The sequence below is a fragment of the Equus quagga genome, chromosome 1 (genome assembly GCF_021613505.1).
Source record: "Equus quagga isolate Etosha38 chromosome 1, UCLA_HA_Equagga_1.0, whole genome shotgun sequence".
NCBI lineage: Eukaryota > Metazoa > Chordata > Mammalia > Perissodactyla > Equidae > Equus > Equus quagga.
Genome location: NC_060267.1, coordinates 26211744 through 26235520, shown reverse-complemented (window position 1 = coordinate 26235520; position 23777 = coordinate 26211744). Strand labels below are relative to the sequence as shown.

The 23777-nt window shown below is 34.4% G+C and overlaps 1 protein-coding gene across 1 annotated transcript in view; it reads left to right on the top strand.

Annotated features, from left to right (window-relative positions):
- The window catches only part of MUC19 (mucin 19, oligomeric), a 56534-nt gene that overhangs the window by 24722 nt on the left and 8035 nt on the right, over positions 1 to 23777 (top strand). The window contains exons 18-34 of the mRNA XM_046662970.1: positions 125 to 262; positions 1251 to 1400; positions 3162 to 3256; positions 3690 to 3816; positions 5152 to 5398; positions 7124 to 7176; positions 7274 to 7374; positions 7847 to 7998; positions 8347 to 8485; positions 9507 to 9611; positions 9706 to 9900; positions 10495 to 10734; positions 10807 to 10963; positions 11964 to 12089; positions 13148 to 13289; positions 13945 to 13976; positions 15550 to 15591. Of these exons, the coding sequence (XP_046518926.1) occupies positions 125 to 262; positions 1251 to 1400; positions 3162 to 3256; positions 3690 to 3816; positions 5152 to 5398; positions 7124 to 7176; positions 7274 to 7374; positions 7847 to 7998; positions 8347 to 8485; positions 9507 to 9611; positions 9706 to 9900; positions 10495 to 10734; positions 10807 to 10963; positions 11964 to 12089; positions 13148 to 13289; positions 13945 to 13976; positions 15550 to 15591 (2241 nt within the window). The remainder of the gene's footprint in view (positions 1 to 124; positions 263 to 1250; positions 1401 to 3161; positions 3257 to 3689; positions 3817 to 5151; positions 5399 to 7123; positions 7177 to 7273; positions 7375 to 7846; positions 7999 to 8346; positions 8486 to 9506; positions 9612 to 9705; positions 9901 to 10494; positions 10735 to 10806; positions 10964 to 11963; positions 12090 to 13147; positions 13290 to 13944; positions 13977 to 15549; positions 15592 to 23777) is intronic.

Sequence of the window (23777 nt, the reverse complement as noted above, 5' to 3'; positions counted from 1 at the left end):
CAATTTTTAAGGGTATTAAATGTTTCTGTTTTTAATAGATATTAAGGTATAAAAACGTTTTAAGAAATTAAAAACTATTTAATATGTTAATTATTGCTATTAATGTTAATAATTATTTTAATAGACAAAATACAGATCTTCAAAGCATCTTCCTCATACCTTCAAGTAGAAACTTACTTTCATGTAAAAATGCAAATACAGATTGTTCCTGTGATGCAATTGTATGTTTCCATGCCACCCAACCAATTCACAGACACTGTAGGTAAGTCCTCTGAGTATGTTTGATTTCCAAGGCTCTAATGTGACTATCATTTATCGTAATTTTCAATCGTCTCTCAGTTAACGACATTAGACCATAAAGCATTTTTGCTTAATTTTCCCTTCCGTATTGCAGTAACATAATTCCAACTTATAGTAAAGACAGCTTTATTTATCACAAAATCTATTCCCAAATGATTTTCAACAATTTAAACATTTTAAGGTTTTTAAATTAAGGCTTTTATTAAGTGAGATTTGATGATATATGTTATATACCACTTTGCCAATATACATTACTAAAGTTTTGACCTCTAGAAGAATAAATGAAAATATTATAGATATAAATCTTTTGAAAATCAAGTTTCAAATACAAGGTATGTTATAACTTGTCCGTTGGTTGACAGGTCACATTGTCATATCTTTCACTGAGGTTTTTCTGTCATAGAAATCAGCTCTTATATATTGTCATGGATGTTGAACAAAACAAGCGAAACAATGGCAAATCCTACAGTTATTAATTTAAAATTGTCTGAACTTTTGTAATATACCTTTACTTGAGAAGGTGACTTATTTCTACACAGGAAAAAGATGTAACTCATGGGCCAGAAGGGTCCAGACAAGAAAGAAATACAGCCCTTAACATTATTCGGCTCTCTGTGTTGAAACTGTGAAAACGTGCAGTCGTAAACTTCCTACTTGTAAACATGCTTGCTACTACCTTGTCAAAGGAGGTTAAGTTACAGCAACAAACAGGAAAAACACAATATTCATGGAAAATGGCATTTTAGTGCTCCTGGAATTTGAATAAAAGGGGTTATTAATCTGAAGTGTTATGAAGTTTTGCTTATGTGTATAAAGACTAACAAAGACATACTCTCAAGTTACTTCTACATGTTTGGATTTGAGCAAAGAACTGAATACAAAGTGAGGAAATGAATCCAAAAAGTTGAGTTGGTGAGACAATGTTAATATTTGTTCTATGCTCTATACAGGACTCTGTGGTTCCTACAACAACAGAGCAGAGGATGATTTCATGTCAAGTCAGAATATATTGGAGAAGACGTCTCAGGCATTTGCTAATTCTTGGGAAATGATGTCTTGTCCTAAAGGAAACCCCGCTTCATGCATCAGTATAGAAACTGGTAATGTTTACTGACCATCACACTCCATAATTAAATATTTGGTGCTAGAAATTATGTACTTATTCTAGTAATAATATGAGACTATCAGATAATCTTTGTTTTAGCCAGTGTTTGTGTAACGTCCCAGTTTCAGAGGGATCAGCATCGTTGTCTTTTTCTATACCCACTCTTTGCCTCCTTATATGGTTTTCTCCATACTTATAGAATAATAGGGTTTGAGGAGACTTTACGGATTGCTTAGTTTGTTTTTCTTCTCCTTCAGTTTATTCATGGAAGCGATCGTTGTTGCAATAGCGACACTCACCCAAACTGCTGAGCCACTAATGATAGAGCTGTCACTAGATACAGGTCTCCTAACCACTGCTGTCACGTATATTTATTTACCAAACCCCAAATATAGATCTTCTTAGGAAAACTGTACACTTGTGTGATCAGCTCGTGTTTTAGCTTACTAAAGACTTCCATAATTATTAGTTCAATTTATTCCCACAAAAACTCATGAAGGACTCGGATGAGGTCATTATCCCTATTAATGTAGATGTTGATAATGGAGTCCGGATATAAGTGTTCTTTATAAGGGTTAACGATGAAGCCGGAGTCCAAGTATTTTGACTCCAAGTCTTGCTCTGGTTGCTCCCTTAGTATTGTTGATTTTAATAGGCACTTTATTTTATGTTGCTTCTTTCATAAATAATGAAATTTAAATTAAAATATGTTATGTTGATGTTAATTCGTTTTTTAAAATTAATCTTCATATTTGAAAGAAATGTCTGATCAGCTTGCAAGAATATTTTAAAATTACTAAAGCAATTCCTTTTGAGAGTTTTATCTACTTGTTCTGATTTAAAAAACGAGTTGACAGAAGCATTAATATCAACATGGTAATACATAGTTCAGGGTTTTAATTTAACAATAAAATAAAACACTGAAAATTAAACTATACTTTAATAAGCTGCTAGTAATGTTTACAGAAAAAGTGGCAATACTTGGTTACCAGTTTGTCAAAATTGTAGAAATAATTGGCCTCAATGTCCTTTGAATAGGTTCAGTCATCTTCCTTTATTGCCTCCTGGTGACAGTAACTTTCAGAAGCCAATTAACAGATAGCTAAAGTTTTTAGCAATTTTTGTCCTAGTCACAATCATCATCTTTAAGCTTTTCCAGATCATTGAGCAAAGCATTTGCGACTCAGATGTTATTTTTGTGAATTTTCTTTTCTCTTGATTTAATATGAGGCCAGTTATTTATAAACCAACCAAATATCCAATTAAGCACTTAAAAAATAAAATTAGTGTATTTGAGTTATTGATACTGTTTGTCCTAATGTATAACCTTCAAAAAAACTGATATGACCTTCTGGGGTGACGGGAGAGATGGTGGTTGTGTTGTGATGGTTTCATTTACCAACTTGTCATAATTGAGACATAAATATATATTTTAAATTAAAAGACCTCTGAATAAATACTCTGGCTTCTTTATTCCCATTTTTATATAGAAAGTGCATTTCAGAAAAAGGTTAACTGATTTAATACAAAAGTCCAGAACTAACAAAGATTTTGCCCCTCAGTTTAAGGTGTTTCTGATTATATCCTACTGTTTTTGTATATAGTGGATAACAGCTTAGATTTCTTATAGCAAAACAGTTTAAAACACAATTGTTTTAATAAAGCCAAAACTCTGTTAAAAATTTACACTTTTTATTTCAATTAAAAAATTATGACAATATTGATGCTAATTTTGGGTGCATTAATTTTCTTCCAGAAAAATTTGCTGACAGCTACTGTGGAATTCTTCTTGATTCAGGCGGGCCTTTTGCTTCCTGCCATGCAATTGTGAACCCTAAAACATATCATGAGGTATGTGAGGGTCTAACATTACAGCTTTTTTTGAGAAATATTTCATAATGTCAAAAGAAGCATGTAGATATTAAAAATTTTCAAATAACAGCCTTTGTCAGTAGATTAAGATGTATGTTTCAATTTAACATTGGATTTCACTAATTTATTCAGTTGTTAGATACACCAATTTAAAAAAAGTGCTACTGGAAGATAACACCAAGTGAGGAAAATCTTAAATATCTCTTTCTGTCTTTTATAAGTTCTTTGAAAACTCAGTCAATAATTGATTTGCTATTTTGCATATTTTTGAAAAGAAATATTTCCAAAAGTTTCAAAGACAAATGTGTTTTTTTTCTGGGAGGAGGAGTGGTTATGAACTGAATTATTATGCCCAGTTTACCTGTTATGAATATTTTCTTAGTGTAATGTAGATTTTTTTCTTATTTTAAAGGAATGCAAAAAATACACCTGTACTTGTGAAAACAGTCAAGATTGCCTGTGTACAGTGTTAGGCAACTATGTGAAAGCCTGTGCAGAGAAGGAAACATACATAGTGGGATGGAGAGCCGGCCGATGTGGTGAGTGGGAGAGGGGCTCTGAAGAACTCTTCCTTCTCAGTTTTACTATCGTTTTGTGTGTGTGGGCACATGCGCAGTTTAGGCACATATATTTACAAATTTGAACTTGGTTCTTTCAAAGGTGACTATCTGTTTTCCTAAAAATATGTTTGAGCAATCTTTGCATTTTTACTTCCTGATTTATTTCTTTTATCTTGATTTAATATATTCATATTTAAACAACAGAATATATATATTTATATATAAATATGTTTCTGTTTATTATTATATGCTGAAATTTAAATAATGTTCTGCTTCCTACTGTACTTTTAAATGATAGTCAAATATTAATACCTTATTTTGAAAAAAATTAAGTTAGATGTTCTACTACTACATTTATAAAATCTTGCTTTGTTTTAAAATATTTATTGTGCAATTTGAATACGACTTCAGAAAAATTCTTGATTTGCTAAAAAAAATACTTCATAGAAACACATCTCTTGTAGATCATACTTAATACTTCATAGCCCACATCTACTCAATCAATAGGTCTGTCACGTTCACCTCTAAAATTTCTCTCAAATCCAGTCACATCTCTCCATCTTTATTGCCACCAACCTAGTTCAAGAAACCAACATTTTTTCTCCTGGGTGATAGCAATAGCCTCTTTCAGTATCCACTCTTGGTTCCTTCTAATCCATTTTCTACGGAGATATCAGTGTAATCTTTAAAGTAAAACCACATAAAACCAATCTGATCATGTGGCTTTCCAGTCTAACACAAGTCAATGGCTTCTCATTGCTCTAAGGCTGAAGACAAAACTTCTTAAGAGGCTCTTGCAAGTTCCAACCTCTGTTCTGTCTCTGGGCTTATAGCTTCTATTCTTCTACTTGCTCTTTGAAAGAACTTCCTCCTCTTCTAATTTAGGCTGTTCCCCAGACATAGAGTTACCTTTCTCTTGGCTCCCTTCATGCTGTTCATCTACTCCTCCTCTTCCTGAAGAGCAGCTTCCCAGTTGTACACACTTAGAGCTTCCTGTCTTGCTTCTTTATAGCATGTACCACAATTGTCCTTCCCCTAGGAATGAATATAATCCACATGACAGCAATGTTTTATCTGTCTTATTTATGGGCTTCATCTCCAGCAGAACATGTAAAGATATAGTAGAGACTCAATATTAACTGGAAAAAAAAAAGAATGAAAAAAACTAATGAACAGCAAGTACCTTTTCTTGATTATTCTTAAGTTCAATTATGAATAATTCCCTGTAATATCTATAAACATTAGCTTGAAGTAAAATTGCTCGTTTTCCTGGATGTATACATATTTACTACTTTTTTGTCCCTATTCCAACAGATCACTCTTGTCCAAGTGGCCTAGTTTTCAAGTACAATGTAAAAGCCTGCAATAGTTCTTGCCGATCATTGTCAGAGAGAGATAGGAGCTGTGATGTAGAAGATGTTCCAGTTGATGGATGCACTTGCCCTGATGGAATGTACCAGAATAATGAAGGAAATTGTGTTGCAAAATCTCAGTGTGACTGCTACATAAATGATGAGGTCATACAACCAGGAAAACTCATTCAAATTGATGACAATAATTGGTATGGAGATTACATATACACTTGTGATAACTTTGAAATCAAGGGACTGTCCTTTTCAGAGAAATAGTCTTTTGCTGGTATGAAGTCTGCTTTAGATCTGTCATCTTTTTACTTTTGTATTTCTTATTAAGGTTAATACTTCCCCCTTTGTTCTGGAGTGTTCACTGCATCATAATGGCTATAACTGATTTATCCTACTCATGTTTGGTTTTAAATACCAGTAGAAAAACATTCTAGCAACTCCTAAATATAGACAATGCAAAACGATTTCATATTCAGGCAATGCTTTCTAGTTGTCTGTCAGCATTCATCATTCAACAAACACTTATTAAATAAATATCTACTATGTGGGAGGCCTTGTGTTGAGTGCTGGAGTTACAAAGATGAGTGAACATTGTCTTGGACTCACAGAGTAAGCAGGATACTGACTATTGTAAGGAGGTTTGTATACTATAATATGGTAGCAGAAAGGGCCGGTTGCTACCTGAGGAGATAAGGAACACATCTCAGAGGAGACCAGAATTTTAATTTTTCTGAGGGATGAATCCTTTTCAAGACAAAATTGAGATGTGAAGAGTGATTTCCAGTAGAGTAAACAGAATGCACTAATGTAGGAAATGCTTGAAAAAGTATTGCACGTGTAGGTTGTCGTTGCATAGGATTGGGCTAGAAATGTATACAGTGGCCAGGCCATACTCAAGAATTTGAACTTAGTTCCTGTGCAGTAGGAGAAGCTGAAGAATTGTGACTTTTTGTAAGGCCTAAGGAGGTTGTGATTTCTGCAGTTTGGGACAAAGTAATTTATCCATAGTTCTAATTCCGTAGACAGACATAGCAATTCTCAACAGTGTGACTGCAAAAATGAAGTAGCCAATCCAAAAATGATGGATGTGCCTTCGCTCTTTTCTTTAGTTCCATGAAGTGATCAATTAGTAATGAATGGGTTTTTTTGGCCATTTAGAAGGAGAGTGTAGATAACAACCCCCTTCCGTCAAAGCACACAAAACATTTGGTTGGGATTTGATAATGATACCTTCTCAGTAGAAGTAGATTATCTTTTTAATGCAATTTAGGCTAGCACCTCTAAATTATGGTTTCCTTCATCATTACCCTATTTCAGACCCCCATGAGCCCTTACTGGCACTACTGTGATAGCTAACATGACAGTTCTTTGCCCTGTCTCTTTCTATCTCCTGTTTTCTGCTCTACCGCTAGAGTATCTAACCTAAAGCACTATTCTGATGGTGCCGCTCAGCTGCTCAGAAACTTTACTGGTGATAGATGCCTGAAAATTAGAAACAAACTTGCATGTCATTTAAGACCATTCAAAATCTGGCCCCAACTTACTTCTACAACTTCTGTTTATCATGCATCCCACCTTCTATCCAAACATGTCATTGGAGCATACCTTCTTCTTTCCTATGTAGCAGCTTTGTATCTTAGCAGCAGTATCTATTGAATCTTACTAATCCATCAAGATCCAGCCATCTTTTCCGTGAAGTTTTCTCTAATGTTCATAGAACCTTGTTTGTACATTCCTATAATACACAGAAGGCTGTATCTTATAATTTGTTACCTGTTATCTATCTTCTGGGTCTCATTCATCTAACTACTTGTGATAACACAGGTGGTTTAAGGATGAGCAGTTAGAGATGCTGTAACAGTGTATTAAGAAGTTGTCATTGAAATTTGATGTTTCAATGTACCGTTTTCTTTTATTTCTAGTGTCTGTCGGGATGGAATTCTTCTTTGCCAGATTCCCATTAATTTAACCCTGCGTAAGTGTTGAAATCATGATGCAAGTTTAAAATATCTACTTTGGTTAAAATAAGCACATCAGGAGGCCCTTGACTAACAACTTCCTTTATCTGGCAGAGAATTGTTCGGGAGGGGCTGAGTATGTTGACTGCAGTGATCCTAAGGCACAGAGAAGAGTTGACAGCACATGTAGCACTCGGAACATACCTAGTTTTGAAGTAAGTAACATGGCATTAGAGCTTGGCTTTTTAAAACTTTTAGTTGTTTCAGGGCAGAGGGAAACTAAAGCTTTAAGGAAAAATAATTAGAAGGTCATATTATTTATTTAATTTATTTTTTTAAGAGGATTTTTTTTCTCCCCAAGGCCCCAGAACATAGCTGTATTTCCTAGTTGTAAGTCCTTCTAGTTCCTCTATGTGGGATGCCGCCATAGCATGGCTTGATGAGCAGTGTGTAAGTCCGTGCCCAGGATCTGAACCAGCAAACCCTGGGCCACTGAAGTGGAGCACGTGAGCTTAACCACTATGCCACCAGGCCGGCCCCCATATTACTTATTGTGTGTTATTTTGACTTGTCAAATGCTGACTCTAAAAGTGTACCTGCTATTTTTATGTATTGTAAATTAATACTGGTAATGTTATGTGTTTAGAGCAGTGCCTCATGGTGTATATTTTATATTTATTCCTGTAGGAAAACTTGCCTTGTAAACGTGGGTGCTACTGTCCAGTAGGAATGGTTCGAAATTCTAAAGGGAACTGTGTCTTTCCCGATGACTGCCCATGCTCTTTTGGTGGACGAGAATATGACCAAGGAAGTGTCACCTCAGTTGGCTGCAACAAATGGTGCATTATAAAAGATTATTATTTTATTTGTTTGGGATATTAGAAAGTGTACGGTCTGCTCTTATTTTTATAGGAAAGAAGAAGTTATATTTTGGGATATTTGAAAAAATAATGGTCAAATGTAGTTAGAAAAAATGCTATTTTTAAAAATACAACCTGTATATAGCATTATATATGATGAATATCATATACTATAATGACAACTGCAAACTTTAAGTCACTATGAAACATCGTTTTGTGCTTCTTTATGAGTGTTTATGAGTAAAGTCTTTATGACTTTAAAAATGATATGAGTACACCATTCCTGGCATAATATAATCACCACACTCTGTCATTATTTTCTTTTAGTACTTGCGTAAAAGGATCCTGGAACTGTACACAAAATGAGTGTCAGACCACCTGCCACATCTATGGGGAAGGTCATGTTCAAACTTTTGATGGAAAAAGTTACAGCTTTGATGGTCTCTGCCAGTACACATTTCTTGAGGTAATTACAAGTGTGTTTTATCCCAATTTTTAATACTTCTTAATTATTATTTGTAGATGAGCTCTGGAGAATTTTACTCTCAAATTGTGAAATTTAAAAAAAATGGTGTCAAATATTTCTCAAAGACAGAAAAATGTAACCTGCTTTAATGTTAACTTAACTCTGGAGGCAGTAAGCCTAGCTTTCAATCCTGGTTCTACCATTTCTCAGATGCCTGACTTTGGGCACATTCCTTAACTTCTCTGTGTGTTTCCTTCTCTGTAAAATAGAGATGGAAATAGTCCCTACTTGAAACCAAATTAGGGCAAATATTGGAGTACATGATAAGTGCTCAATAAATGTCAGATATTATTTAACAGCAGCAGTATCAGCAACAATGACAGTTACCGTTTTCTGAGAGCTTCATTTTATTACATTTAATCGTTACAATACTAAAAGGCTGATGTTATTATTCCTATGACGCAAATGAAGAAAGCGAGGCTCAGAGAGACAAAGCAACATAAACTACTAGTAGAAAATGCCATATTCAAACCTAGATTTGTCTCATTCCAGAGTTCATGCTTGTTTCATACAGCTAAACTGCTTCCTAAGTAACATCTAATGAGTGAAATTTAGATTGTTTTGTATTTATGCATTAGTTGTGATTGAATATCAAGTTTCATAAAAATCACTGAGGAAAAAACCCACCTTTGTCTAGCTATTTATGGAGCCTAGAAATAAATCTGTTTCTAAACTTACACAATTTAAATACTTATATATCTATGGTATAATTATAAACTTCTATAGAAGTAGTGGGAAAAGGGCTGAGTCAAAGCAAGTTAACTAGTTTCTACTCAGCCGAGGCTGCCTACTCATAAATGCTACCTACCCATTGTCTTTGGGAAGTTCCATAGCACAGCATATGGTCATTTATTGAGTTTAAAGGTTCACTGTGTAAGAAATATTTGCCTGATACAAATATTGTAATTGAGTTCCATGTCCCTGATATTAATAAACTGTCATTATCATTTAATTTTCAAAGGATTATTGTGGTAGTCAAAATGGCACATTCCGTATTTTAACTGAAAGTGTCCCATGCTGTGAAGATGGGCTTACATGCTCAAGAAAAATCGTAGTTGCTTTTCAGGTACAGTACTGTTTCTTTTCATTTACCTTTTCTCTCAGATTATGAGCAGCCAAATAAAACTGAAGTTACGGTAAGTCTGTCTTTTAATTTACAGGATCAGAATATTGTCTTGCATGATGGCAAAGTAACAGCAGCCAAAACTACAGAAAGCAAGGAATGTGAACCGAATGGAAATACATACTCTGTACACACCGTTGGCCTGTACTTGATTGTGAAATTTTTAAATGGAATAACCATAATTTGGGACAAAAATACAAGAATGTCTGTGATATTGGATCCAAGCTGGAATGTATGTATATCACTAAAAATTGGTTAATGGGGAAGCAAAATCATTTCTGTTACTCAGAATTAGAGACATATTCATAGGGGGAAAATGGGAGAATCAACCTTATCATGAAATACGAAACGTAATCTCAGATGATAGAACCTGGTAAAAAATAAATGCAATAAACCTGAGGCATTCTAGTTGAACCATAATTAGCTTGCTTAAGATTATTTCATAAAACAATCTTGAGGTAGTTGGTCTATACATAGAATTAAATGTGTTCCTTGGAGCAATAATTTTTCTAAGAATCTAACAGTATATTCATGTATAATTTGAAGTTAGTGAATATAATTGTTTTTTAATTATTAAGGCATTTATCTTATTTGGTATTAGATCATTTTGTGATATAGGATACCTTGCACTAAATGAGAACAGAATCTTATCCACAGATTTTGGTTTCCTTCCAAAATTTGGAATTTAGAATGGATTTATGATACAATATATATAACCATATCTATCTGTCTCTCACGTATCTATCTATCTATCTATCTATGTATCTATCTCTGTATACATCCCTAGTACAACTCCCTTGTTAATTTCCTGTTCTGATCCATCTAGGGCAAAGTGTGTGGTCTTTGTGGAAATAACAATGGCGATCTCAAGGATGATTTCACAACAAGATATTCATCAGTAGCTACTGGGGCACTGGAATTTGGAAATAGTTGGAAAACAAGTCAAGAATGTTCGGACACAGTAACTCAAACTTTCCCATGTGACTCAAATCCATACTGTAAAGCCTGGGCTGTGCGGAAATGTGAGATCATCCGGGACAGCACCTTCAGAGACTGCCACAACAAGGTAGCCTGGCTCTGAGAGCAATAACCTGAACAAGGTTTGCTCCCAGAACCTCATGTGCTGTGCTCTCCCTAGGTGGATCCCAACGCTTACTATGATGCGTGTATCGAAGAAGCCTGTGCATGTGACATGGAAGGGAAGTACCTGGGATTCTGCACAGCTGTGGCTATGTACGCAGAGGCATGCAGCGCAGTTGGAGTCTGTGTCACATGGAGAAAACCAGATCTCTGTCGTAAGTGAAGACCATGTGTTGTTGTTCTTTAAAAACCTAATTAGATAAAATTGTTTGGTTAGACCATCTTCCTCTCATATTTTCTACAAAATACGTATTCTTGTACCTAGAAAGGTTTAAAATCCCAACATGGTTTGTTTATGATGGAAAAAAAATATCTATTTAAAAAAATATGGCAACTGGCACAGCACATGAAATTTAATTTTAGTTTCAAAGGTTCTTGTGTTCACAGGGAAAAACCCTAAACACTGATAAAAAGATCTCTTATTCGTAACTTGATGAGCAGTGAACTGCTTACCTAGCTTAGTAGAGTCGTATGTCTTTAAACGTTTACCTCACATGTTACTTTTGGTTGAAGTCCAAATTATCTTGAGAACTTTTATAGAGCCCTAGTCAAGATAAACTGTAAAATGGCTATAAACTGAGTCTTGATATATATGGAACGTGATAACTTTAATAGAAATCAGCCAACTCTTTTCCTTTTAAAGGAAGGTATTATGGGAGAAAATATGACACATGAGAGATATTGAAATTGAATCCTCATTTTATTCAGATTATTATGTACAGCATTATATTATATTGAAATCTTTAGTTACCTCATTTGGGAACTCTTATTTACATATTAAAACGGCTTAATTTTTCCAGAGATTTATTTTTCTAATGTAAGTTCGAACATTAAAACCATGAATGTAGACATGACCTAAAATATCTCAAAATGGGAAAATTAATGTTTACCTTTCCACCTCAAACCAACCTTAGTGTGAGATGTCAAAGGAGGGCGCTATTTTGATTCCAGATGTTCCTTCTCCCTTTTTTGTGAAATATTTTGGCTTTATATGGCAATTCGTATAAAGTCAAAGGAACTTGATAAGATGCAATGATATATTTTAGGTCTGTTTATTGTTAATATCATTCAAAATCTCTTTTAAAAATGCTTTGGAAAATGAAAAGCGAAAATTGTCCTAATGAATGGAAGTAATTTTATATAATTCAATTATAGCTGTCTACTGTGATTATTATAATGCACCTGGGGAGTGCAGCTGGCGTTACGAACCTTGTGGTACAGTGGCTGCAAAAACATGCAAAGATGGAGTTATTGGCCAGAAATTTTCTGCAGTTTTAGAAGGTAAGGCATATTTTAATAATATCCACAAAGTGATACAAATTATATTGATATTTTAAAACTGGAAAATGTTAGTTCCTTCCAATTCAGTGTCTTACATTTTATAATTTAACGAATATTTATATTTATTATGACATTAATATTTCTACATTAGAAACATTTTCTCTAGACATAGATTATCTGTTTAATAGGAGAGAAAGAGGACACAGTGCTATGATCCCATTGTCAATCTTTAAACCTTTCCTTAGACAGTGTAGTTAATTGAGAATGTAGTTTCAGAATGCAACATATAACGTAGTCTCACCCAAATAGAGGCCAATTACTATATCCCATACTTAAACAGCACTTTATTCTTAGCATTCTATATCTGAGAGAGAAAGAGAGAAGTGAAAAGAAAACAAGATGGTGCAAAAACTCTCCAAAAGTCACATCTATGTTAAATCCCAGGCTTTGAGATCTTTCAGCTCATTTTAGTATGACTTCAGTGTCTTCTACCCTTGGAAAAATAGATATTTAGAATTGACATTCACATTTCAAGATGCACATACATTCATGTACCACCTAACAACAGTTTGGTCAAGGGCAGACCACATATACCATGTGGTCCCATAAGATTAGTAGCATATGGCCTAGGTGTGTAGTAGGTTATGCCATTTGGGTTTGTGTGAGTACACTATGATGTTGACACAACAACAAAGTCGCCTAACGACACATTTCTCGGAACGTACCCCCATTGTTACACGACACATGACTGCATATCAAAGCTTTGTATTATGTCCAACATTGTGCCCATCATTAAAGTAGCTACTCACTTAAAAATACTTTAGGAAACATTTTAGAAAAACATTAAACCTGTCAAAATTTGTAAGTTCTTAGGTTGATATCTCATTGCAAGAGGATCTGAATCCTGTTCAATTTACGTATTTTCATCAAGAGTGTGTTGTTGCTTTGCTATTATCTACTCCAGTTCATGGAATCCTTGAAGTAACTTTACAAATATATAATGCAGTATGATGAGTTTCAGTACATAGAGATGAACTGCGCGTCATTTTTTCTTACAGGTTGTTATGCTAAGTGCCCGGACAGTGCTCCCTACCTGGATGAGAACATCATGAAATGCGTCAGTTTATCTGAGTGCAGCTGCTTCTATAATGATATCATACCAGCGGGCGGGGTGATCCAAGATAACTGTGGAAGAACATGGTACATTCTCTACTAACTTTCCAATAAGCAATTCTGTTTCTTGCATTTTCATTTAGAAAAAAACTAAGAAAAAATATATAATTTTTATCTCTGTTGTTTCTAAATGAGAAGATCAGCATTAGGTTCACTTTTATATCAGCTATGTTAGTTGTTTTGTATTTTCAGCAAATCCACATATCAACAAATGGTTTGTTAAATCTTATACTTACCAATGCAGAAGACAGGACAGAAAATGTCACGATGTAGTTTTAGGTAAAAGGAAAATTTTAATTCTGTACATAGAAGATCGTGCTTATAGGCTTTCAGACAGTGACATGGAAGCAAAGAGGTGTGGTCTGTACTGGAACAGCATGGCCATCAAGTAACGTCATGCTTGAAACTGAAAATGTAAGAACTAACTTTGCAGCTTGACTGCAAAGCATTCCTTTAGGTCCCAAGAACTCCTCAGTGAAATGATTAGGAATCACAGTACACGCAAAAAAGCAGTTTGAATCAATAGCAGGCTCTTGGGGAAACGATTATTTACTGCTCTCTTATTTGGTTCTGTTTTGATTTTCACTGTTAGACAATTTGTTGTTTTAAATTTCGGAGACATACGTCATTAGAAGTTAAAATTTCAACCTCATTTTTTTCTTTTTTTTTTTTTAACTTTCAGCTATTGTATTGCAGGAGAGTTGGAGTGCGGTGGTGAGTGATTATATTTTACTCTAATGGATACAGGAAAGATGAGATAAAGGGTTTGGGATCTTTTCAGACCATCAGCAGCAGAGGAGTAGGTACTTAAAGCTTTGGATTGCTGCTCAGTGGATCGAGACAGTTCTGTTCCAGTGTATTTGTTGATGCCAAGTCACTTCAAAACCAATGCTGCCAAGGTGTTTCCAACAACTGGCAGATGGGGCAGTTCTGTCCTGCGTGTGCGCCCCCTGTCTGTAGGTTCTGGGAATTTAGGGAGTGCGACTGTCAAAATGGCTTAATAAAAGGATGGAGTGGAAGGTGAGGATTAATACAGACAGCCTTAAATAATTGAAGGATTGCTCGTGAGCAGCACATATCTTAAAAATAAATCTCAATAAACTTCAAAGGAATACATGGGGTACTCCTTTTTTGTATTAGACATTGCAAGACGTAATATAAAAAAATCGATGACTTATAGGCAACTTGAGATTTAGAATTTTTTCACAATTTTTCATTCCTGTAAATAATAGTAATTTATGATTATTTCAGAAACTACTACAAATTTTACCTGTAAGTGTAAAATCATCCTTATGTTTTAAATGTGTTTCTGATTTCTTTTCTATATAATCCTTTATAATTTCATATGATTCTGTGCCAGTGAAAGATATGCTGGTAAATCTGCTGATACAAAAATTTTAAATTAAAAATGAACAGTTGCTAGGAAATACGTTAAAATATTATTTCATTATACTCTTGTGAATTAAGTTAGGAATATGATTAGAACATGCAATGGGTCATGTATGCTTATTAGTTAATTATCGTCATCCAAAGCTTGACATTTTTAGATAATCGGAACAAGTGGAATGAAAAAGAAGTAAACGTGGTCTCCCATGAAGTAAATATTTTAAAATCATAATTACACTGGGAGATGATTTGAAACACAGAAATGAAAAGTTAATTCATTCTCCTGAACTCGTGTATTTGTTGTAAGGTATAAGGGCATTTCGGTTATGTTCATTCGCGAGAGAGCTGGGCAAAATGCAGTGTAGTTTTAGGACTTTTAATTTACGGGCAATATAACTATACTTGGGGCTGCTGCAGTACCCTTCCATATGGCAGTCTTGTGTGGTTCAAGGAGGAATTTTATTTCCTGTTAATCAATACTTGGAGGTAGTGTCAATTAAGAGACAGTACAGTAAATTGGAAGGCTTAGGTTTTTGGTAATATATTTAGTTATGTGAGTAAAAATGTTATTTATTTTAGTTATTGATCACTTAAAGCTAATGTATCACATGTCAGCATTCTGAACTTCATTTCTTGGCCCATAAATAGTGGACCTTATAAAGTTTGTGTATGATTTTGGTTAGATGGTAATAACAGAAAATAATTAGTTATTTTTGGTGGACATACAATAAATACAATGTTATTTGCATTGATTTAAATGAGAAATTGTTTTGTCACTTAACTTCTGCACACAATTTCAGAAATTTTTATTTGGCTTATGTCAACTGGTTTTTTGAACTGTATTTCCCAGCAAAAAGTGTTCAAGTAATTTATTTTCATAAATATTGTCTTCCCTAAACAGTTTCTACTACAACAGCCACCTCTGTATTAAGCACCGAAGCAGGTAAAAAAGATGCTTATTAGTTTTTTAGCTTCTGAACTGGCAGCAAGGTGAATTTGCAATTCAGGCATTTTGGCCCTTTTTGCAAATATGTTGGTCTCCCTTTCTTCACTTCCTAAATGCCAAGTAGCAGGGTCTACATCCAATTGTAATATTAGTGAAGAACTTCTTCTCTGTTCAGAAGTTACGTGTCCTAAAAATAACATTCTGCACGCTAGTTAATTGGAGAAAGTGGCTAATGCAGAAAATTCTAAATTTGAAAATAATTTACAGTTTCCTTTTACTAAGTAATTTTAACTTTAATTGAATGATTTGTAATTAAAGCAGTGGCCAAAGAAGTACAAAAGCATATTAAATGTGTAAACATATGATAGATGAATTTAACTGTTAAATTTAATCATTTATTTGCATTCTACAGATATCTAAACATGTCTAAATAAATACTTTTTAATCTTGTCTTTCAACACCATTTTAACATACGTTTCCGAATATTTGTCTCCTCCTTTGTCTAGCAATTACACTGATAAGCAGTAGCCCAGGCACAGGTAAGCCACAATCTCCAACCACAGCTTAATCAACAGAGCATTAAAAAATATAAAGCCCAGACTTTCTTCTCCACTGTTATACCTCTGTGGTGACAATTTTAGAGAGGTTTATGTTTGTCGTACTTTTAAGAATGTTTTAGAGGAAGACTTTGGAAAAAAATGTCATATAAAATGACAAGTTTTGTTGACCTTTTACTTGTTGTCTATGGGATTTTGAAACTTTAACTTCACATTTTGACGTTTATTTACCTATGTGATTAAATTCTCTGAAACATTAGTTTCAAGTTGATTCATTTTATATATGACCATAGATATTCTCAGAAACATAATTTTCCCTCTACACAAAACTTATTTTTTTTCCATTGTTTTCTCCAATTCAGCAGCTTCCATTCCAGCGGTTACAACAACAAGTGGTGAAACAATAGGTAGGTCAATTAGAAAGCCTATACAATAACAAAGTTTTTTACATATACTCTGATTGGTTTTTTTTTTCGACTTATATGTTAGCATCAACATACCCAGTCGCCTATGCTTAGGATCATTTCCTTCCCCCCACTGAATACTTTTCCTCTTTCTCCTGTTATTTGTTACTTTCTCTAGTCTTTTAAAAAATATGTATTTAAATTCATGATTTTTTTAAATTGAGGTATAATTGACATAGAAGATTATATTAGTTTCAGGTGTACGACGTAGTGATTCAATATTTGTCTGTATTACTAAATGATCGGAACAATAAGTCTAGTCAACATCCTTGACGGCACAGACCGTGGTTTGCCATTCTTGTATTCTCAGTTGCACCTCATGCCAAGCTATATAATAGTTAGTTTTCAATAAATATTTGTAAAATGAATGAATGACCCTTGTTTTTCCCTGTCCAAAGTTTATAACTCAGGTTTTTTATTTTGTCCTAGAATTTATGGTGAAGGTTAAACTATTGGTTAGATATTATTGATACTCACAAATCTTACAGTTTATACGTCTCGTTCATTGGAGCTAATATTCCTTCTCTAGAATACAAAGATATAATGTAAAATCAAGACTTTTTGGATCATAATTCTATATCATGATATAGAATTATGATTGTAATTTTGAGTACTTTTGTAATTCTTTTATTTTTTAAATTTTATCGAGGTCATAGTAGTTTATAATATGGTGAAATTTAAGTTGTACATTATTTGTCAGTCACCATATAAATGTGCCCCGTTACCCCTTATGCCCACCCCCAACCCCTTTTCCCTCTGGTAACCACTAAACTGTTCTCTTTGTTTGTGTGTTAGTTTATCTTCCACATGTGAGTGAAATCATATGGTATTTGTCTTTCTCTGTCTAGCTTATTTTACTTAACGTCATACCCTCAAGGTCCATCCATGTTGTTGCAAATGGGACGATTTTGTCTTTTTTATGGCTCAGTAGTATTCCATTATATATATACACCACGTCTCCTTTATCCATTCATCAGTCGATGGGCACTTGTGTTGCTTTCATGTCTCGGCTATTGTGAATAACGCTGCAGTGAACATAGGGGTGCATAAGTCTCTTTGAATTGCTGATTTCAAGTTCTTTGGATAAATACCCAGTAGTGGAATAGCTAGCTCATATGGTATTTCTATTTTTAATTTCTTAAGAAATCTCCATACTGTTTTCCATAGTGGCTGTGCCAGTCTGTATTCCCACCAGCAGTGTATGAGGGTTCCTTTTTCTCCACAGCCTTTCCAACATTTGTTATTTTTTGTCTTGGTGATTAAAGCCATCCTAACGGGGGTAAGGTTCTATCTTACTGTAGTTTTGATTTGTATTTCCCTGATGAACATCTTTTCCTGTGCCTATTGAACATCTCTATATTGCCTTTGGAAAAATATCTGTTCATATCCTCTGCCCATTTTTTGATCAGGTTTTTTGGATTTTTTTGTTGAGTTGTGTGAGTTCTTTATATATTTTTGAGATTGACCCCTTGTTGGATATATGATTTGCAAATATTTTCTCCCAGTTAGTGGGTTGTCCTTTTGTTTTGTTCCTGGTTTCCTTTGCCTTGCAGAAGCTCTTTAGTCTGATAAAGTCCCACTTATTTATTTTTTCTTTTGTTTCCGTTGCTCAAGTAGACATGGTATTTGAAAGGATCCTTCTAAGCTTGGGGCCAGCCCGGTGGTGCAGCGGTTAAGTTTACACATTCCACTTCTCGGCGGCCTGGGGTTTGCTGGTTCAGATCCCGGGTGCAGACATGGCACCGCTTGGCAAAAGCCATGCTGTGGTAGGCATCCCACTATTAAAAAAGTAGAGGAAGATAGGCATGGATGTTAGCTCAGGCCAGTCTTCCTCAGCAAAAAGAGGGAGATTGGGAGTAGTTAGCTCAGGGCTAATCTTCCTCAAAAAAAAAAGAAAAGAAAAGAAAAGAAAAGAAAAGATCCTTTTCAGCCTGATGTTGAAGAGTGTACTGCCTGTATTTTCTTCCAGAAGTTTTATGGTTTCAGGTCTTAGCTTCAAGTTTTTGGTCCATTTTGAGTTAATTTTTGTGTATGGCAAAAGATAATGATCTACTTTTATTCTTTTGCCTGTGGCTGTCCAATTTTCCTAAAACCACTTATTGAAGAGACTTTCCTTTCTCCGTTGTGTGTTCTTAGCTCCTTTGTCGAAGATAGCTGTCCATAGATGTGTTGTTTTATTTCTGGGCTTTCAATTCTGTTCCATTCCTCTGAGTGCTTGTTTTTGTACAAGTACAATGCTGTTTTGATTACTGTAGCTTTGTAATATATTTTGAAGTCAGGAATTGTGATGCTTTGTTCTTTTTTCTCAGGATTGCTTTAGCTATTTGAGGTCTTTAGTTGCCCCATATGAATTTTAGGATTCTTTGTTCTATTTCTGTGAAGAATGTCATTGGGATTGCATTGAATTTGTAGATTTCTTTAGGTAGGATGGACATGTTAAGTATATTTATTCTTTCAATCCATGTGCATGGAATATCTTTGATGTATGGAAATCATCAATTTCTTTCAATAATGTCTTTCCATTTGTGTCATCATCGATTTCTCTCAATAATATGGTTTTCATTGTACAAGTCTTTCATCTCCTAGGTTAAATTTATTCCTAGATATTTTATTCTTTATGTTGCAATTGTAAATGGGATTATATTTTTAAATTCTCTTTGTTCATTTGTTATTAGAGTATAGAAATACCACTGATCTTTGTAAGTTGATTTTGTACCCTGCAAATTTGCTGTAGTTGTTGATTATTTTTAATTGTTTTCTGATCGTTTCTTTAAGGTTTTCTATATATAAAATCATGTTGTCTGCAAACAGCAATAGTTTCACATCTTCATTTCCTATTTGGATTCCTTTTATTTCTTTTCCTTGCCTAATTTCTCTGGCTGAAACCTCCAGTACTATGTTGAAAAAGAGTGGTGACAGTGGGCACCCTTATCTTGTTCCTGTTCTCAGTGTGATGGCTTTCAGTTTTTCCCCATTGAGTATGATGTTGGCTGTGAGTTTGTCATATATGGCCTTTATTATGCTGAGGTACTTTCATACTGTACCCATTTCATTGAGAGTTTTTAATCATGAACGGATGTTGGATCTTGTCAAATGCTTTCTCTGCATCTATTGAGATGATCATGTGGTTTTTATGCCTCATTTTGTTAATGTGGTGTATCACATTGATTGATTTGCAGATGTTCAACCATCCCTGTATCCCTGGTATAAATCCCACGTGGTCATGGTGTATGATCTTTTTAATGTATTGCTGTATTTGTTTTGCTAATGTTTTGTTGAGGATTTTTGCATCTATGTTCATCGCAATATTGGCCTGTAATTTTCCTTCTTTGTGTTGTCCTTGTCTGGCTTTGGTATCAGGATGATGTTGGCCTCATAAAATGTGTTAGGAAGTGTTCTGTCTTTTTCAACTTTTTGGACTAGTTTTAGAAAGATAGGTTAAATCTTCTTTGAATGTTTGGTAGAATTCTCCAGGTAAGCCATCTGGTCCTGAACTTTTATTTTTCGGGAGGTTTTTGATTACTGTTTCAATCTCTTATGGTTGGTCTATTCAGATTCACTATTTCTTATTGATTCAGTTTTGGGAGATTGTATGATCCTAAGAATTTATCCATTTCTTCTAGATTGTCCAATTTGTTGGCATATAGTTTTTCACAGTATTCTCTTATAGTCCTTTTGTTTCTGTGATATCTTTTGTAATTTCTCCTCTTTCATTTCTAATTCTATTTATTTGAGCTGTCTCTCTTTTTTTCTCAGTGAGTCTGGCTAAGGGTTTGTCGATGTTGTTTATCTTCTCAAAGAACCAGCTCTTTGTTCCATTGATCCTTTCTACTGTCTTTTTGGTTTCAATTTCATTTATTTCTGCTTCAATTTGTATTATTTCCCTCCTTCTGCTGAGTTTGGACTTTGTTTGTTCTTGCTTTTCTAATTCTGTTAAGTGTAGTTTAAGATTGCTTATTTGAGATTTTTCTTGTTTGTTAAGGTGGGCCTATATTGCTATGAATTTCCCTCTTAGGACTGCTTTTGATGCCTGCCATCTGAGTTGGTATGGTGTATTTTCATTTGTCTCCAGGTATTTTTTGATTTCTCCTTTAATTTCTTCAATGATCCTTGGCTGTTCAGGAGTATGTTATTTAGTCTCCACATATTTGTGACTTTCCCAGCTTTTTTGTTGTAGTTGATTTCTAGTTTCATAGCATTATGGTAAGAAAAGATGCTTGATAGGATTTCAATCTTCTTAAATTTATTGAGGCTTGCCTTGTTTCCCAACATATGGTCTATCTTTGAGAATGATCATGTGCACTTGAGAAGAATGTGTATTCTGCTGTTTTTGGATGGAGTGTTCTATATATATCTATTAATTCCATCTAGTCTAGTTTTTCATTTAAATCCACTGTTTCCTTGTTGACTTTCTGTCTGGATGCTCTATCCATTGATGTAAGTGGGGTGTTAAAGTGCCCTACTGTTATTCTGTTGTTGTTAATATCTCCTTTTAGGTTTGTTAATAGTTGCTTTATTTATTTTGATGCTCCTGTGTTGGGTGCATATATATTTATAAGTGTTATGTCTTCTGGTGGAATGTTCCTTTTTATCGTTATATACTGCTCCTCTTCATCTCTCATTGCCTGTTTTATCTTGAAGTCTACTTTGTCTGATATAAGTATGGCAACACCTTTCTTTTGTTTGCCATTAGCTTGGAATATCATCTTCCTTCTCTTCACTCTGAGCCTGTGTTTGTCTTTAGAGCTGAGATGTGTATCCTGGAGGCAGCATGTTGTTGTGTCTTGTTTTTTTAATCCATCCCACCACTGTGTTTTTTGTTTGGAGAATTCAATCCATTTACATTTAGAGTGAGTATTGATATATGAGGGCTTAATGCTGCCTTGCTTTCTGGTTGTTATGTATTTCCCTTGTTTCTTGTTCTGTGTATTTCGGACTACCAATTCAGTTTGGTGGTTCTATATGATAGCTTTCTCTTTATTTGTCATTTATGTCTCTCTTTCTGATTATTTGTTTAGTGGTTACCGTGAGGTTTGTATAAAAAATCTTGTAGATGAGATAATCCATTTTCTGATAGCCTGTTATTTCCTTAATCTAAGCCAATTCATCGCTTTTCCCTTCCCCTTCTAAGTTATTGTTGTCACAACTTATCTCATGTGTTGTGAGTTGGGGGTTAAAATGATGAGATTATATTTATTTTTGATATTTTCCTTCCCTTTATCTTTCACATTATAATTGTTTGCTAACCTGTTCTGATAGAGAGTTTCAGTTTTCTGATTTTGTCTGCCTATTTATCTCCTTACTCAAAGCTTTGTAAATCCTTTCTTTTTTTTCAGTTATGAGGGCCTTCTTGATCATTTCTTGTTTGGCGGGTGGGGGGAGGTTCTTGTGGTGATGAACTCCCTTGGGTTTTGTTTATCTGAGAAAGTTTTTATTTCTCCATCATGTCTGAAGGATATTTTCTCTGGATAGAGTATTCTTGGCTGAAAGTTTTTGTCTTGCAGAATTTTGAATATGTCATTCCACTGCCTCCTAACCTGTAAGGTTTATGCTGAGAAATCCCCTGAAAGCCTTTCTTTGTAGGTTATTTTCTTCTTCCTTGCTGTCCTTAATATTTTTTCTTTCATTGTCTTTTGCTAGTTTTACTACTTTATGCCTTGGAGAAGGTCTTTTTACATTGATAGAGTTAGGAGTTATATTAGCTTCTTTTACTTATATCTCCAGCTCTTTCCTCAGCTTTGGGAAGTTCTTGGGTATTATTTCTTTGAACAAGCTTTCTTTTCCTTTCTCCCTCCCTTCTCCCTCTGGAATATCTATAATTCTTATGTTGCATTTCCTAATTGAATTTGATATTTCTCCTAGAATTTCTTCATTTCTTTTTAATCTTAGTTTCCTCTCCTCCTCCATCTGAAGCATTTCTATATTTCTGTCCTTGAGACTGCTAATTCTATCCTCCATAATACCAGCTCTGTTATTTAGGGAGTCCAGATTTTTCTTTATCTCATCCATTGTATTTTTTATCCCCAACATTTCCGATTGATTTTTCTTTATAGTTTTAATCACTTTCCTGAAGAATTCCCCCCGTTAATTAATTTTGTTCCAGATTTCATTAAACTGTTTATCTGTATTTTCTTGTAACTCATTGAGTTTTTTAATAATGGCTATTTTGAATTCTCTGTCATTACATTGTAAATTACTGTGCCTTCAGGATTGATTTCTGGGTGCTTGTCATTTTCCCTCTGGTCTGGAGTATTCATATTTTTCTTCATACTGTTTGATGGTGTTGACTTGTGTCTTCACATAGTGATGGTATCTGATTGCAGAGTCCACCTGCTGCCACTTCTTCCACTTCCTCCTGGGAGTCCAGCACCTCCACCTTCAGATGTATGCCTGCATGGTTCTCTCAGACATCTTTTGTGCTGTGCAAATGTCCTCTGTTGTTTTATGAATGTACTTTTTGTTGTACCTTGGGGAGAGAGTCTAAGGGAAGATCTCACTCTGCCATCATGCTGATGTCATTCTCTAGTATGTTTGTAGTTCTTAATGTCTGATTTATTTGGTAATTAATATATTGCTTATATTCAAAGGGCAACTATATATCTTAAAGTATCAACCATCATGGTGTGGAATATCATTAAAAATACCCAAACTGACATATTTAATTCCTGTCAAACTTTCTATGTTGAATATCATTAGCAATGCTAAGCACTACTAGCTCTTTCAATGTAAATCATAGACAGACTGACACATTTCAGAAATATTTTTCTCTATTCTACAATTGTAAATTCATTTCCCAAGGCCTAGTAACAATTTCATCCCAGTAAATCTTCTACATTGCTTCATACACACTGCAGAATAAATTTTTAGCTACACATCATCTCAGCCATAATCGATGGACTGAATTCTGAATTCGCAGCCTTTTCTGTTTCTAAAATGACTAATTTGGTTCAGTTGTATAGCTCTCTTTTAGTTAAAATGAAATCATTCTTTCAGCTTTTAAAACTCTTGAATTCTGTGACTATTTAAAGAAATAAATTTATTCTTGACTGTTGATTTGGTGAATTGTATAGTTATGCATGAATCATAAGCAATTTGTATAACTATTTCAATATGACAATGATATCTGCATCCCATATCACAGTAGACACTCAATACTAAAAAA